Source organism: Arabidopsis lyrata (genome assembly GCF_000004255.2).
Source record: "Arabidopsis lyrata subsp. lyrata unplaced genomic scaffold ARALYscaffold_4, whole genome shotgun sequence".
Lineage (NCBI taxonomy): Eukaryota > Viridiplantae > Streptophyta > Magnoliopsida > Brassicales > Brassicaceae > Arabidopsis > Arabidopsis lyrata.
The window spans coordinates 1,216,749-1,234,712 of NW_003302552.1; the positions used below are offsets into that span (position 1 = coordinate 1,216,749).

At 31.4% G+C, this 17,964-nt stretch overlaps 1 protein-coding gene across 1 annotated transcript; it reads left to right on the forward strand.

Annotated features, from left to right (window-relative positions):
* Window positions 1-445: 445 nt before the first annotated feature.
* On the forward strand, window positions 446-1,704 carry LOC110228871. Its single transcript, XM_021027100.1, has 3 exons — window positions 446-670; window positions 754-853; window positions 938-1,704. Exons 2-3 carry the CDS (start codon window positions 791-793, stop codon window positions 1,619-1,621), a joined length of 747 nt encoding a protein of 248 aa, XP_020882759.1. The 5' UTR covers window positions 446-670; window positions 754-790; the 3' UTR covers window positions 1,622-1,704.
* The last annotated feature ends 16,260 nt before the right edge of the window (window positions 1,705-17,964 follow it).

Genomic DNA, 17,964 nt, shown 5'->3' on the forward strand with positions numbered 1-17,964 from the left:
TTTGCGTTTACACAACTCCTACCAAATGTTGTCCATGAAGCAATTGCAGGTACAAACAACTTATCTTTCAATTATTTTAATATGTTATTATTCATGTATATATTCTTTTTTTGTTTACAATTATTAATTAAATTGCAGGTATAGGTGCATTTTTTAGAGATTTGTGTTCAAGATCTCTAACAGTCGAAGGACTACATACACTTGAAGATAATATCCCGATTATCATTTGCAATTTGGAGAAATTATTTCCCCCATCATTCTTTGATGTCATTGAGCACTTGCCTATCCATCTACCTCGTGAAGCAGCACTAGGCGGTCCAGTTCAGTACCGGTGGATGTATCCTTTTGAGCGTTTTATGTTCCATTTGAAGAAAAAAGTTAAAAATCTTAGCAAAGTTGAGGGATCAATAGTAGCTCAAAGCATAAACGAGGAGACTACTCATTTTTCGGCCTACTATTTTGCTCCAAATGTCCAAACAAAAGCAAGAAAACCAGGTAGGTACGATGATGGGGGTGTGCGGCCTTTTTACCATACATCTGTCCCAGATATCTTTTCTCAAATCGGGAGACTGAGTGGGAAGAAAAGAGAAGTATGGTTTACAGATCAAGAATTTAATCACATTCATACTTACATCCTCCGGAACTGTGACGATGTCATACCATTCGAGAAGTAAGAAACAAAATTCATACCTTAATAATACGCATATATTATTTGCAAAATAATTACTTATACAAAAAAACAAATGTCTGTAGGATCTTTGATGATCAAGTGTCTGGAGCGTATCCAAACATGACAGAGGCTCGAAAAGAGGAAATGAAGCAGACACAATATGCTAATTGGTTAAAATATTATGTAAGTTTTCACCGTTGATTTTACATATATTATGAACATGGTTACTATTTATTAAAATCGTACATTTGCTTGTATGTTTTGCAGATCAAATCAGCCGCAAGTAGGCAGGAACACTATCCAACATGGTTTGAAGAGTTGGTTGGAGGTCCTCTATCAAGGGCAATGGCATACCCGATGTATTGCACTCGAGGCTACGTTTTCATAAAACGTCCAGGGATTACTAACAGAAAAACAGTGAATTATGGGGTCGTTGTTCGTACAGATTCGATAGACTACTATGGTGAAATTACTGATATATTAGAGGTTGAATATCCGGGAGTCATAAATTTGAAATGTATACTCTTCAAGTGTGACTGGTATGATCCTAGAGTTGGAAGAGGTGTTAGACTTACAAAGTATGGTGTCACAGAGATCAACTCGACTAAGCAGTTAAGAAAGTACGATCCGTTTATACTTGCATCTCAGGCAGCACAGGTTTGCTACATACCATATCCACAAGTAGGTGTTCGACAATATCCATGGATTACGGCTCATCAAATAAATCCAAGAAGCAGAGTTGATGGGGTGAAAGAAAAGGAACCGCTACAACAAATTGCAGTAAACGAAATTACGCAAGTAGATCAATCTGTCGGTGACATTCCCCTCGTTGATATTGAGAACATAGAAGTCGAACAGATATGGGAAAATGCGGAAGACGAAGAGGATGGAGAAGAGTTTGAAGATCAAAATGATTCTGCTAGTTCAGATTATTCTTCCGATTCTGAGTAAATCAAATATATCTTCTTTAGTTTTATATATATATTTTATAAAATCTGTTTAAATGCTTTTAAATTTATCATATTATATGCATTATAATTTATTTGTTAAAAAAATCTGTTTCTATTTTATAATAATTAAGCCATTCTAATATTATATTTTATTCATACTTTCGTCGGAACTGTCGTATGAAACGTTTGAGATTAAATTTGTACCGCTTAAATATATCTTGATACAAAACAGGGTATATTTAATTAAAGAAATCCTTGACACAAAATAATTAAAATTATTTAAATTAATATACCCTGTTTCCGACGAATTTTCCGACGACATTATTTTCTCCGTCGGAAAATCGTCGGAATTAGGCTATATTGAATTAATTTATTTTTTTTACTTTTCTTTCAGAAATACTGAAGCGGGAACATTTTCCGACGAATGTTCCGACAAATTTTTAAATTTCGTCGGAAAATTCGTCGGAATTAGTTACATTAATTTCTCTGACTCCCGGGAAAAGTAAACGGCAATAAATTTAATACCCAATCTCCGACGGAATTTCCGACGACCATATTTGTCGGAAATTGGACATTAAATCTCGCGAATTCCCGCTGCATTGTTTCCGACGAATTTCCGACAAATACCCAATCTCCGACGGAATTTCCGACGACCATATTTGTCGGAAATTGGACATTAAATCTCGCGAATTCCCGCTGCATTGTTTCCGACGAATTTCCGACAAATATGTTCGTCGGAAATTGTTATATATATACGACTCACAGATTTTTACCTCTTACACACTTCTCACTCTTATAAAATCTCTCTACAAAATCTCTCTAAAATCTCTCTGTGATAAACAAACGTTAAGGTAAGATGTTTAGTTTTATTTTCTTCATAATTTTGTTTATAAAATTCAAAAGACTAATTATAAATTTTTTATTTGATTAAGGAGATGGATAATGGATCGTGGAGTGGATATATGGCGTATTGTAATGAACGTGGGTTTGCTCCGGATTTGAATCTTGGGCAAAATTTTGGTTCCGAAACCCAACCACCGGATGATTTTCCCATGGAGGACACGGAAGTTCCGGAGACGGAACCATTGGCGATGCCTACACGGAATGATGATGCAAATCCACTCGATTCTATGACGCTAGACCAATTACTCCGTGCTCCGGGTCGAGATAAATTGAAAAAGATCGACCCAAGCCGTATGAACGGAACAACTTGGTAAGAAATTGTATTATTTAATTTATAGTTTTACGTAGATAATCTCAATTAAATAATTTGGTAATTATAGGTATAGATTCGATAAAGGATTCACAAAGATTATCAAGAAAATCATGGAGAGCGATTTCCCCGATCCCGCTCCGAATATTACGTCGGTCTCCGGAGACACAAAGAAACGTTGGTTTAAGGCATTTGTGGTTAGTTTATTTAAATAAAATTTATGCTTTATTTACTTTGTTTATAATTTTAGCTAAAAAAATTAAATTTTAAAATTTTACAACACTAAAAATATATATATTTTAAATTTTTTAACATTGTAGCAAAAATTTTATTGGGATTATGGTCTTACGGCCGAAGTACAAGAAAAATTTGAGGAGATATGTGGGAGTCGTTTATTGGATTATGTTTATGGATGGAAAAAGAAATGGCTTAACGGGAAAGAAAAGCCAAAATGGATGCGAGAAAACGTTTGGCAAGGGCTTATTGCATATTGGTTACAAGAGCAAAATAAATCCCGTAGTGAAACTAATTCTCAAAATCGCAAGAGTGAACGCGGAGGCTATGGCATGGCTAAACATACTTGTGGATCAATGCCATATGTCGGGAAAAAGGAAAAAATGGTAAATAAAAATTTAAATTTTTTACATTTCAATTTGCATTATAATAAATTTTATTGTAAATTTTTAACTAATAAATATTTTAAATGCAAGCGTAATCCTGAAACCGGTGAGTATCCCGATATGGTGACATTCATGGAGGAGACTCACAAACGGAAATCGGACGGGACATTTGTTGATAAAAAAGCTGAGGCAATAGCTCGTCGATGTCGGGAGATGGAGAAAGAGAAACTCACACAATTGAGTCAACATTCGGACACGCCTGATGATTATCAACTCACCCAAGCAGAAAAAAACGATATTTTCCGATCGGTAAGTAATAGTAATTAAAATATTATAATTTAGATAATATGTTTTATTTCCTAACAACATTTTCATTATAATAGCAAGTTGAAGTTAAAAAAGGACGTAGATTTGGATTCGGTTCCATTCCGTTTGACGAAGACATGGGCGGAAGTTCGTCATATTCACATGTACACGTGAATTGTCAAGAAAACGCAGCCGAAATCATCGAGTTGAAGAGTCAATTAAAAGATTGTAAGTTTTGGATGGATATGATGGCCCGTCTTCATCCCGACATCGTTCCGCCTTCTCGCCAAGATCAACCCGGAAATGAAAATGAAACAAATAACGTTGACACTCTATTTGATAATATATAATATTCGCGTTTGTAATAATTTTTAGTTGTTTAAGAACTTATTAATGTTTAATTATGTTTTTTATATTATGTGGTGAATTTTATTTTTTTTAATTATGTTTTTATATAATATTTGTGTTTGTTTTATTGAATTATTACAATTAAATTAAATTAATATTATTTAATTTAATTAATTATATTAATTAACAATAAAATATAAATATATTTTTTAATAAAATATAATATTTCGTCGGAAATTCATCGGAAAATAATAAAAAAATACGATTTGTCGGAAATTCGTCGGAAACTATTAAATATATTATTATATTATATTTTGTCGGAAATTCGTCGGAACGTTCCGACGAACTTCCGACGATTTGTGGTCGGAAAATCGTCGGAATCGTACTCGATCTTGCGGCGTCGTTTGTAGGAATCTCCTCGGAATGTCGTCGGAATATGCCGTCGGGATATCGTCGGCAATTTTCCGTCGCTATTCCGACGGACATTTCCGACACCTTTCCGACGGGCTTTCGACGAATATTTCCGACGATTTTCCAACAAATATTTCCGACGAATTTTCCGACAACTCATCTCGACAGAAATTTCTGACGAATTTCCGACGAATATTGTTTTCCGACCAGAGAATTCCGACAAACTTGGTGTAGTCGGAAATTCGTCGGAAACATCCATTTCCGACGAATTTCCGACTATTTGGTTTGTCGGAATTTGCTATGTTTTCTTGTAGTGATATGACTTGCATTTCACGTTCAGCTCAGCAAGATGCATCATTAGCCTCTCTACTAACTTAGTGTTGTTCCAAAAAATCATACAATCTGAAAGTAACGAACCAATCAAAAGTTCATTGGGCTTCATCAGCATGATCTTCCAATCCATCTTCATATCTTACAGACTAGATATACATTTCGACTACATATCTAAAATATTCAATATGCGTCAAGATTCTTTAATCCGTTTTCAGACCTACATGGCACAAGTGAAGGTTGGAGTTTTGACTTTAAACCTTTCTTCTCGCATTTCTCAAAACCTACAATGACTGAACTCCACAGTCGAGTCTCCACAAAACCTATCAAGCATAAATATCACTCTTACTTCGATATTGTTCTTGAATCTCTGAATCACAACGTAACAATGCACCAAAAGAGAAAGCTCCAAGATTTATGTAAAGTAACCAAACCAGCTAACACAATCTCTTTTTCTTGAAATCTACCATATCAGTGTTGGAAGTTGATTCATTACTTAATCCTACATAAGAGAAAAGACAAAGAGAAGTGTGAGAAGATGAAGATGATGAAGAAAGGAGAAGAAGCATAAGGTGAAGAGAAGAACAAGTGTTTTGTCGTAGAAGGAGGAAGAAGAAGAAAGAAGAAAGAGGCCATTGGGCCATATAAGTAATTAGGGCTCATATGTGTTAATGGGTTTTGTTTATTAAGAAGAGTATTAGGTTAAGGTTGAAACAAGTAAGAGTAGTATAAATAGTTTATGTGGTTGTAACTTGTAAGAGACTCCAAAAGATTAACAATGTAGTCTTTGGAGAAAACGGTTCTCGTTATCTCTCTAGAACAAAGAAACCAAATCTGTGTGAGAGATAGAGACCAAGTGATCTAACCAAAGAGGTTAGATATGTGAGAATTCAACAATCAGAACTTCTTCGTGAAAGCGTGCCTTAAACAAATCCATTGATCCTCTTAATCATGTGTTAATCTTTTTTTGTTTTGTTTTTGGTACTATGAATCGCAATTGACATCAACTAGGTGTTAATCAACTCACTGTACAAATTTGCACCTTTTTAGATACTCTCCACATTTCAATATGAGTGTCATTTTTAAGCAAATAAAAAATTAGTTGATATTCAATTTAAATTTCCAAAAGTAATAGATAAGGATTTTCGTCGACACGAATGTCCATTCGCATAATGAATTTTTTTTATTTTCTTTAACAAAAGTATCATTTCTCGAAGAAAAATATTCACCTCATAAATCGTGTTTTTTTTTTTTTTTATAAAATCTTTTTTGATTAAAACGTCAAAAGTTTTTCTTCCTTGATGCTGCAAGTGAAACTGATGGTAGTATTCTTCCTTGATGCTTTGAGTGGTTCCCTTCACTTTTTAGGTTAGGGATTGTCTACTTCATAAAAAAAAAATCTGTCTAGTGAATCTCTTAGCCAACACATTTAAATTATTTGGAATATAGCAAAAAAAAATTCGAAAAATCAAAAGAGAACTTATAAATATCCAATAAGTTGCATTGAACTTTCGATATGATTGCTCTTGAATTGGTGTTACTGAAAAGAGCTCGACTCGATCCTCAGGCTGTTGAATCTCTTCTGTACGGAGATTAAATCCTTATCTAATAAATTACAAGTCAATTCACAAGGAACTGCAACTTTCTCCATCTAACACCTGTCTTAAGTCCCAAATTTTCATCTTTCACCTTTTTAAACAATTAAATTTTATTTTAAATAGAAAAAAAAATTTACGAGAAAGTGTTTTTTTTTTTACACAACTGTTGCTCCTCTTCTCCCACGATCTCGATATCAAGCTCCACTTATCTCGACAATGGAACAACATCATGGCTTCATACATAAAGCTATCAGATCTCTTCCTTTTCTGATTCACTAGTATTAAGGCCCATGCCATGTGTTGTGTAAATTAAACAAAAAAATAATAATTATAACAATGGGTAATATCTATTGGCAAAAAGATTTAACGAAAATAGAATTAGATTAAACAAAAATGAAATTAACAATTTCATGTAGTAACAAAATTTTCATTGTTTGATTAATAGATTAAACAAAAATTTCATTGTTTGATTAAAATCACAATCATTAGTTCAGCGAAATCAGATTTATTAATTGTTATAAAAGAAAAATGAAACGTCGGAGGAAGAAATGAAAAGGTGTTTTTTTTTTTTTATTACTTTTGATTAATAGTGAATTTAATTAGTTATGAGAAAAAAAAAATCGTGGAGGAAAAAGTGTTTTCTCAAATAAATTAGTAAATGGAACGTGGGATGAAGAAATGAATTTTTTTTTTTTTTATATTTTTGATTAGTTGAGTTTAATTAGGAAAGAGGATAAAAGGACAAAATTGTGGGAAAAAAAAAAAAAAATTTATCAAATAAAAAGTAAATTGGCGTAGAAAAGTAAAAGAAGAGAATTTGAGACTTATGCCACATGTCAAAAGGAGAATATTGCAGTTTTTGTTAAAGTGACTGTTGATTTAGTAGATATGGATGGGTAATATCTATTGGCAAAAAGATTTAACGAAAATAGAATTAGATTAAACAAAAATGAAATTAACAATTTCATGTAGTAACAAAATTTTCATTGTTTGATTCATAGATTAAACAAAAATTTCATTGTTTGATTAAAATCACAATCATTAATTAAGCGAAATCAGATTTATTAATTGTTATAAAAGAAAAATGAAACGTGGGAGGAAGAAATGAAAATGTGTTTTTTTTTTTAATTACTTTTGATTAATAGTGAATTTAATTAGTTATGAGAAAAAAAAAAAAATCGTGGAGGAAAAAGTGTTTTCTCAAATAAATTAGTAAATGGAACGTGGGATGAAGAAATGAATTTTTTTTTATATATTTTTGATTAGTTGAGTTTAATTAATAAAGAGGATAAAAGGAGAAAATTGTGGGAAAAAATAAAAAAAAAATTTATCAAATAAAAATTAAATTGGCGTAGAAAAGTAAAAGAAGAGAATTTGAGATTTATGCCACATGTCAAAAGGAGAATATTGCAGTTTTTGTTAAAGTGACTGTTGATTTAGTAGATATAGATGGGTAATATCTAGAGAAATTGTTAAAAATGCTCCTTTTTCATTATCTCTTTTCAAAAATGCTCCCTTTGAGAGTCCATTTTTAAGTTTGCCCTCTTTTAATTTTTAATGACCATTTTACCCTTTTTTGAAACAAAATTAGGTCCACAAAATATAAAATATTTTTTGGCGGGAAAAGTGATCCCGCAATTTTCCCGCCAAAACACTTGTAAAAACTTTAAAATACCTTGTAAAATTTTCACATAAAATTTTTTCATGCCAAAAATTTTCTTCATAAATTTTTTTTTGCCGGAAAAGTGATTCCGCAATTTTTTTGGCGAAACAAATTTACAGGGTATTTTAAAGGTTTTACGGAGTATTTACAAGTGTTTTGTAAGGTTTTACAATGTATTTTAAAAGGTTTTACAAGGTACTTATAACGTTTTATAAGGTATTATAACTTGTAAAACCTTATAACTTGTAAAATCTTATAAAATAGCTTGTAAAATCTTATAATACCTTATAAATACCTTATAAATACGTTGTAAAACCTTTTAAAATACATTGTAAACCTTATAAATACCCTGTAAAAAACTTTTAAAATACCTTGTAAATTTCTCCCGCCAAAAAAATTGCGGAATCACTTTTTCCGCAAAAAAATTTTTTGGCGGGAAAACTTTTTGGCGGGAAAAAATTTTACGGGAAAATTTTACAAGGTATTTTAAAGGTTTTACAAGTTTTTACAAGTGTTTTGGCGGGAAAAATTGCGGGATCACTTTTCCCGCTAAAAAATATTTTGTATTTTGTGGACCTAATTTTGTTATATTTCCTTATATATTTGTGATATCTTTTATTAAAAGAAGGGTAATTTAGTCATTTTGTACATAAAAAGGGGTATTTTTAAAAATGGATAACCAAAGGGGGCATTTTTGAAAAGGGGTATTGAAAAAGGGCATTTTTGTGAGTCTCCCTAATATCTATTGGCAAAAAGATTTAACGAAAATAGAATTAGATTAAACAAAAATGAAATTAACAATTTCATGTAGTAACAAAATTTTCATTGTTTGATTCATAGATTAAACAAAAATTTCATTGTTTGATTAAAATCACAATCATTAATTAAGCGAAATCAGATTTATTAATTGTTATAAAAGAAAAATGAAACGTGGGAGGAAGAAATGAAAATGTGTTTTTTTTTTTAATTACTTTTGATTAATAGTGAATTTAATTAGTTATGAGAAAAAAAAAATCGTGGAGGAAAAATTGTTTTCTCAATAAATTAGTAAATGGAACGTGGGATGAAGAAATGAATTTTTTTTTTATATATTTTTGATTAGTTGAGTTTAATTAGGAAAGAGGATAAAAGGACAAAATTGTGGGAAAAAATTAAAAAAAAAATTTATCAAATAAAAAGTAAATTGGCGTAGAAAAGTAAAAGAAGAGAATTTGAGACTTATGCCACATGTCAAAAGGAGAATATTGCAGTTTTTGTTAAAGTGACTGTTGATTTAGTAGATATGGATGGGTAATATCTATTGGCAAAAAGATTTAACGAAAATAGAATTAGATTAAACAAAAATGAAATTAACAATTTCATGTAGTAACAAAATTTTCATTGTTTGATTCATAGATTAAACAAAAATTTCATTGTTTGATTAAAATCACAATCATTAATTAAGCGAAATCAGATTTATTAATTGTTATAAAAGAAAAATGAAACGTGAGAGGAAGAAATAAAAAGGTGTTTTTTTTTTTAATTACTTTTGATTAATAGTGAATTTAATTAGTTATGAGAAAAAAAAATCGTGGAGGAAAAAGTGTTTTCTCATATAAATTAGTAAATGGAACGTGAGATGAAGAAATGAATTTTTTTTTATATATATTTTTGATTAGTTGAGTTTAATTAGGAAAGAGGATAAAAGGAGAAAATTGTGGGAAAAAATAAAATAAAAATTTATCAAATAAAAAGTAAATTGGGGTAGAAAAGTAAAAGAAGAGATTTTGAGACTTATGCCACATGTCAAAAGGAGAATATTGTAGTTTTTGTTAAAGTGACTGTTGATTTAGTAGATATAGATGTTTCCTCTCTAACTCTAATCGGGTAAACTGTTTTTAATTTCTTAGATGTTCTGATTTTAGGGTTTCAACAATACCATTTCTCTTCTAATTCCAACCGATACTTCTAATTCAAAATCTCTCAATTTACAAATTTCGTGTTTTCTCTACCTCTAATCGGGTAAACTGTTTTTAATTTTTAAGATGTTCTGATTTATCTGAAAGAACAATAAAAACAATATAGTTTACAATCTAAAATATTTATTAGTTAGGATGATGTTGGAAAGTATATACCTTTAGATGGAGCTTCTTTGTGATTATTATTTCTTGATTCTGGCATATATGGTTCTTTATGCACGTTTGTTTTCCTCCTATCTGATGCAGTACTTGGAAATCCATTGCCATTGTCGTTGGCGTTCGGCAGGGCCGGCCCAGACCTAAAGCCCAGCAAGCAGATGCTTTAGGCAGCAAATCTTATATGTATTTTAAAGGGCATCAAAATTACAAAAGTGTCTTGTAGTCTAGTGGTATTTAGAACGTCTAAAGGTAGTTGGGCGTGGGTTCGATCCTTGACAACCGAAGATTTTAACATTTTTTTATTTTTAGTTATTATAATGGGCATCAAATTTTGTTGGGCTTTAAGCATCATGAATCTTTGGGCCGGCCCTGGCGTTCGGTGTCGTCTCATCCACGTTTTGATCAAAGATAGTACTTCGAGCAGAACCTGAAAATAAGGTATGATTTCCATGATTCTGTTGTAAACTAATTTCTTACATGATTCTGGTTGTAAACAATATTCTTACATGGTTCTCCTTTATAATATGCATCTGTTTCATTATTGGAGATTCATATTCTATTAAAAGCATTGCAAATAGCTGTGAAATCATAATATTAGCCAAGCAATTACATCTTTGACAAAAAAAAAAAAAAAAAGCCAAGCAATTACATATAATCTTAGTAATTGATAATACCATTTGTAATATCACTCAAGATATTAGGTGAAACTCGGGTTGGTAGTATTGGTGATACGGAATTGGCTTTAGAATTAGAAAAAAAGTTTTTTGTAGATGTGAGATAGAAACAATGTTAAAGCAACCATTGCTTTTCAGAAATGAGATAGAATAATGCAAACAATGTTAAAGCAACCATTGCTTTTCGAATTTATCAAATTTGGTTTAGTCTGTTCTTCATCGTTTTTAATGCCCATCCAATTTTCTATATAACACTTTGTTCTTATTCTTCATAATTTTTTAATTTTACATTTGGATTTGGATTTGCAGGTTTAGATTCCAAACTTCATTCTCCAGATATGCCACTCGAAATTACACCTATTTTCCAGTTAACTCTAGCAACAGATCCATGTAAAATCAACGTTCGGATTGTCCATCTTTGGGTTTTTTTAAAAAAGGACAATTGGTAATATTGTAAATTTGGTTCTCGTACTTATAACTTAAATACTACTCCCTCTGTTTCTAGAATATTAATTTTTTAGAGATTTCACATTTTAAAAAAAACAATCATTATTTAATTATTTAATTTTATTAAATATTTTTAAATAAACTATAAACCAATAGTAATCTGAAACAGTTAATCATTATGTCTTGAAATCTATGATTTATTAAAATCAATTAATTAAAAATAAAAAAAAATCTAGAAAATCAACTTTTGTGGAACAAACTCAAAACACTACAACATCAAACTTCAAGGAACAAAAAAAGTATTTGTCTATTTTGAAAATCGATCCCCGAAAATTCGAATATTTATTATTCGCATAATGACATGAACAATTAATTAATAATATTGGCTAGTCTCCGCGTACAAAGCAGCTGGCCTAATTTGATACTAAACCCATGAGTGTTTTCAATAAAGCAAACGACTAATAATATTGCAAAGTTAATTAGTATAAATTTTGTTTTTTTAGTTGGCTGTTATATTATACCAAATCTAAGCTTGGTGATTAAATATATTTTTTTTTTATAAACTCTATCGGCTGATCCGGTCAGTTCTGGTAGAAACGTACCGAAATGTTTCAGATTGGACTTTTCTCCGAAGGATCACCATACTGTCTGTCCCGAATTTGGAATGCTTTCAGACTAATGCCAAGGGTAGCCAGATCGCTTGTTACTGGACTACCAGGTAAACTGCTTGGACCTTTGGCCCAAACCCAGACTTCCCACACATGTGTTTTTTGTTTATAGATCGAACTTGAATTAGTTTTTTCAAACGTGGTAGAGCACAGCTATGTGGGCTTAAAAAATATTCTTGTTTATTTGAACAAAAGTTCAAAACAAGAAGTCGACAAACCGACAATTGAACCAGCAGTTGACACATGTACGATGCTGTTCTCAATAAGCTAATTACGTACGTGCACACGAAAACGAATTCTGTCAATCATTATTAGGGATTCCAAATAATTTAATTACCAACACAGTAATTACTATCGTTACCAAATCACTTTAAATTTATAGTAATCAATTGTATCAAACATATACTGTACATACTACATACTATATATGATTGATCTATCTCATCGTCTATGATCAATCCAATATTTTTATGAGTAAATACATGAAAATTGAAGCTAAAACTTTTTTTTTTTTACTTTTATTAACTCAACGTTAAGAAGTCTTCAATTTCGTTTCGTTTTTTCTCCTCTCTCGCGTCTTGTTCGCCCTAGCCGCCGCCGTCAAGCTTTTCTCCTGTTCTGACCTCTCCGGCCACCGGCGCTTCTCGCCGGAGTCGTGAGAGGGTCATCCGTGTGCTTATTCTTCCGTTCTCCTTTGTTTTCGGGCCATTCTCAGCCTTTCCATGCAGATCTAGTTTCGAAGTTTTCGGAGTGGCTTTAGGTTGGTTTCTTCTCCGGTTTCCGGCAAGATCTTCCCTAAGAGTCGCCTCCTATTGGTTCGTGATGGTGCTTCGTGATATCGTCATGTCTCGCTCGGTGGTTTTTTGGGCGTAGCTTCAGATCAGGTTTTTGGCCACCGCCGTTTGGTGTTGGTTGACGTGTTGTTGGGTTCCACTACGGCTGAGATGTTCTTGTTTCCTCTCTGTTAACATCTGACCTTCGTATTCTTCCTTCTATGGGATTGCTTCCTTTGGTCTTTTGCTGGTTTGGTCTCGATGGCTCTTCAAAGTTATTTTGTTTAGTCGTTTAGTCGTGGCTATCTTAGGGTGGTCGTTGCTATTGAGGAATCTGCCTTATTCTCAGTCTTTTGTGGTTTAGCATCATTTTCATTTGCCTATTGACTGCCATTTGGAGTTTACTTGTGTTTCGATCCGGTTCGTGCTCTTACCGTCTCCAGTCTTCGGTATGGTTCGGATTGCTTGGGCTCGGTCCTTGTCTCTACATTATAGATCTGATCGAGATCTCATCTTAGGTTTGGTATCTTTCTAGGCGTTAACAAATCGTGGTTACCTTGTTTCTTCGATATCGCCGCTTCCAGGAGCTGTGTTTGGTTCTAGATCGTTCTAGTTCCCTTCTTGCTGGTATGGATACCTTGGTTCTCCTTCTCAGTGAGGTAGTCTTCATTTGTTAAAGGAAGAGTCGCTCTCCATTTGTGTGGATTTTCTCGTCCCTTTCGGTTAGCCACTTTGTCAAGCTTGTCTCTCTTTTGGTTTGTTGATAGGTTCTTTGATATGTGCTAAATTTTGGGTCTATTGTTAGATCTCTCTTGTTTTAGTTTCGGCTTTCTCCCTCTTTGTTGTTGGCGTTGTTTTGCCATTGCTTCCCTCTTTTGGGCTTAGTTTCCGGGGATATCTTGTTATCCGTCGGCTTAGTTTCTGGGATCATTTAGTTGATCGCCGGCTTAGTTTCTGGGGGTTAAAGTCCCGCCGGCCTTTGTATTCCAACAACGTATTTCACCTTTGTTATATAATCATTCAGAGAAAAAAAAAAAAAAAAACTCAACGTTCAAATAGACTTAACGTATATATGCAAAGTATGAAGTTAGGTATTTTTAGCAAATCAAAGTAAAACAACATCAAGCTTACAATTTTGTATATATAAGTTTATCATGATTTTACATATATCTTTTGCATATATTTCAAAAGTGCCCACACATTTGTGGTCCAGTGGTAGTTGAAAATTGGGGATATGTTGGAAGGAACTAACCCAGGTTCGATCACGCTGGAAACAAAAAACACATTTGTATGGGAAATCTGGGCTAGGGTCAAAAGGCCCAAGCAGTTTACCTGGTAGTCCAGTAACAGGCGATCTGGCTACCCCCTGGCATTAGTCGGAAAGCATTCCAAACTCGGGACAGAGAGTGTGGTGGCCCTTCGAGGAGTAGTCCACTCTGAAACATTTCGGTGCGTTTATACCGGAACTGACCGGATTAACCGATAGAATTTATCAATATATATATATATATATTCTAGAAGTTTAATAAACTAGGTATCTGCGTAGATATCTCATTATCAAGCTCTAGGGCCAAGTATGGAGTTTCATGTGACATGATGATGTACGTAGACCGTAGTGAAATTGAAAGATTCATCAATATAATCATGTATATAATAAATGTTGGTACTACATGAAAATGCTGCATATATATAACAATATAATTCATAAGATGGTACGTGAGAAAAATTCGAAAAGAAAATCACGTGAAGCATCATGACCCACCTTAACACCATTAAGATAGAGCATCTCGCGACTTCACGGTACTTGTCTTCTAAATTTAATGCTCGTTTTTTTTCATTCTTATTATGTATGTCAAATTGTCACTATACATAGACTTTTTTGTTTTGGACGAAATCACTATACATAGGCAAGTTATTGTGACGAAAAACAAAATGCAAGTTATTGTTTTTTGATGATTGTAATTGTTTTTTCTATTTTCTTTTTGTCGACAGCAATAGAATATCATTAGTTTTTTAATTAACTCTTTTTTTCGTTTTCAATTTATATATACACTAGGATTTAACTCGCGGTACACCGCGGAGTCATATTTTATTTCTTTAATTAACAATGTTAAAAAAATTTTAAAAAATAGTATTCAAATTAGATGATATAAATTTTTGATGTTTTTAAATTTGACCTGTAGAAATAAATTTTCTCTGTTTGTATAACCCGTCAAAATAAAAATTAGAATTTAATATTGTCATTTTCTCTTTACAAATTTATTTTATGATGTGTTAGTATTACGATTCTCAATTTTTTTTTATATGCAAACAACATCAAATGCATGGAGAAGAAGGTATGATACATTTCTGCTTTATATTTAAATATTCAATATATTGATAAAAACTGAAATCAAATTTAAAAAAAAAAAAACTAAAAATTGAAACTCTAACTTCAATCCGACGACTACTTCTATCTCCTCGATCATCTCTAAGCCTAGAAAAAAACAAAAATAATCCAAATCAGTACCTTCCATACAATCGAGAAAGGAGTCTCTAAACTGAAAAGATGATTTCAATTCAAGAACAATCACCTATTATGGTCACGATCACGGCATTGGCCATAGTCATCATCATCTCTTATACCACGTTCTCTTCTTTCACTACGCTCGGTTCTATGATCCATGACGACTGTTTATATGATGACGCTCACAATCTCTGTATGTTCTTTCCATCTATATCGCTTCTTCCAAGAGAGACTTTAGAGTCATTTTTCTGTCCTTATCACGGCCATTCTCTCTTTCTTTATCATTACTTTTTGAAGTCTCTCTTCCATGGTCACGTGTTTCTCTCTACACAATTAAAAACACAACTCATAAATTAGTTTTAAGAATCAATAAAACTAAACGAAAACCATACAAAAAATCAATGAAACTAAAATAGATTACAGCTAGTAGATAAACTAATGATATAAGAATAACAAAATTGTACTATATTTATAGTGTTAAGAGAGTTGTTTGTAATTTTCGGGTTGATAGAATATAATTTCTCTAATAAATAATAAAATCAAATCTAAACGATACAATTTTTTTTGTTAAGAACGCATTTGGATAGTAATTATTATATGTGCATGTATACTATTAAATAGGTATTAAAACGGAAATGTAGGATACTATTTAGATTTTTTATAGAAATTTCTTAAACTAATTAGATTCCAAGATTTGGTACGTGAGAGTAATTAGGGGGATCACATTAAATAATCGAAATTTTGAAAAGAAAGATGCGAGATTATTGCAAAAGATTAGAGCAAATATTTTTAATCCGGCGAATATATTTTAATGTTTTACTTGGAGATGAGTAAATAATTTATTGATTTTAATTCTCTTGTTGTAGATATGGTTAGTAGGATTATCGTAAATGTTAAGTTGGTAGTAATTAAATGAGATTTGAGATCTCGGATGAGATATTTTTCAAAATATAGTCGAGTTAATATTGAGAGATTTGGGGAATAATTGGTTAGTAACTAATTGTTTAAAATATGGATCTTTAATTCAAAACGTGTAATCAATAATAACAACCATTTAATGTCTTTTTTTTTTGTGCAAAATTAAAGGAAGATCCGTTTAAAACGATTTCGGGTAAAAAAATAAACAAAAACCCGACCCACCAATGGCATTCCATTGTAAATACTTCTCAACTTCAGAATTTATTTGCTAAATGTACTCCAAAAATGTATATATAGATTATTTTTAAATTGAAATCGAATTATAACATAACAACGATAATAGTACAAATCAATATAAGCTCTGATTCTTTGTTACTAGCTTTATATTGTTAGTTTTATTAGCATCATGCTTTTTGATAGTTATAAAACTCGACTACTTGTAAGACGATCGTAGGTTTCTCAACAAACAAAACTTCTCGAAAATATGTATTCAGATGAATAACTTAAACCATGATTAATATTTTCAGTTTACAGTTTCTGGATTTTATATATTTTAGCCGAAGGACCCTAAATACAATGACTAAAATATTGCTCCTATTTACTCCTTTTTTATTCGTTAAAATATTCACTCTATTATTGTGAACCACTAAATCTTTTTATAAAAGTATATATATATATATATATATATATATATATATATATATATTGAGTACACACAATAAAAGTATTAGAAAGGTGAGTACTATTATTCTTATTGTTTGTGTGATCTTTGTATTCATATTTATTCTTAAAACAAAATTCTTGCTAATTATAAAAATTTCATTTAGAGTGATGCGTCAATACACGTGAGCTAACCTCCAAACCTCACACCCTTTTTCTCTCTCGCTTAAAATGCTTCACACCCAATTTCCATTTTTTTGAATTTTCCCTTTGGATAATCCATAAATATACTATTTTTTGAGTAAATGAATTATTATCACATCAATTTAATGCATTTTTAATCTGATTCCACAACTCAATTTTGGATTTTACTCAAAAAGAGAAAAGTTTGGTCCTACTAAAATTATATACCCTTTTCAAAGTTGTGGCTTTCCCATCTGTTTAGTATAACTTTTTATTTATTGGTGGGAAAACATAGTTTCCATCAATTTTTCTTTCCGTTTTTGGATTCAAGAGTTTAAAAACAAATCAAGTTGATACCATTGCCTTGTTTAGATGAATGATGAATCTAATTCATAAGACTTTTGTTTGTTATGATAAAGTCTTAATTATCAGATATTTTCACATGATATAATATAAGATTCTTTCTTTTTGTAGAAATAATCCAATGAACAGTATACAAGCTTGAAAGGTCATACAATATAATAGGAAAGATCAAACGAAAACTGCATTAATAGTTGTTTAGTGTGATGTAAAATATGACCTACCATTATATTAGATAGATGTCGTATTTTAGCGTATAAAGTTTTAACTTTTAGATTGAGATTTGTAATTTACTATACTTGTAGCTTATCACCACCACATCAATTGAGTCCCATTTAAATATGATATTATACGTTATAGATTTATTTTATTTTATTTTCTTATGTTCAATACAGCCCCATAAAATCTAAACACATAGATGAAAGTAATCATTGGCTGATTAGTACGCATGAAAAATTCTCATGTATTTAATATTTTAATGTAGTTTTTATTTTATTTTACAAACATGATTTACTTGACTAAAATTGAAGGTGAAAAAATAAGATGGAT

What these genes read in the sequence shown, in the direction of transcription:
- LOC110228871 (XM_021027100.1), top strand. Translation starts at nt 791, where the DNA reads ATGACAGAGGCTCGAAAAGAGGAAATGAAGCAGACACAATATGCTAAT. An exon ending in CTAATTGGTTAAAATATTAT is followed by an intron (nt 854 to 937) that starts GTAAGTTTTCAC and finishes TATGTTTTGCAG; the next exon opens with ATCAAATCAGCCGCAAGTAG.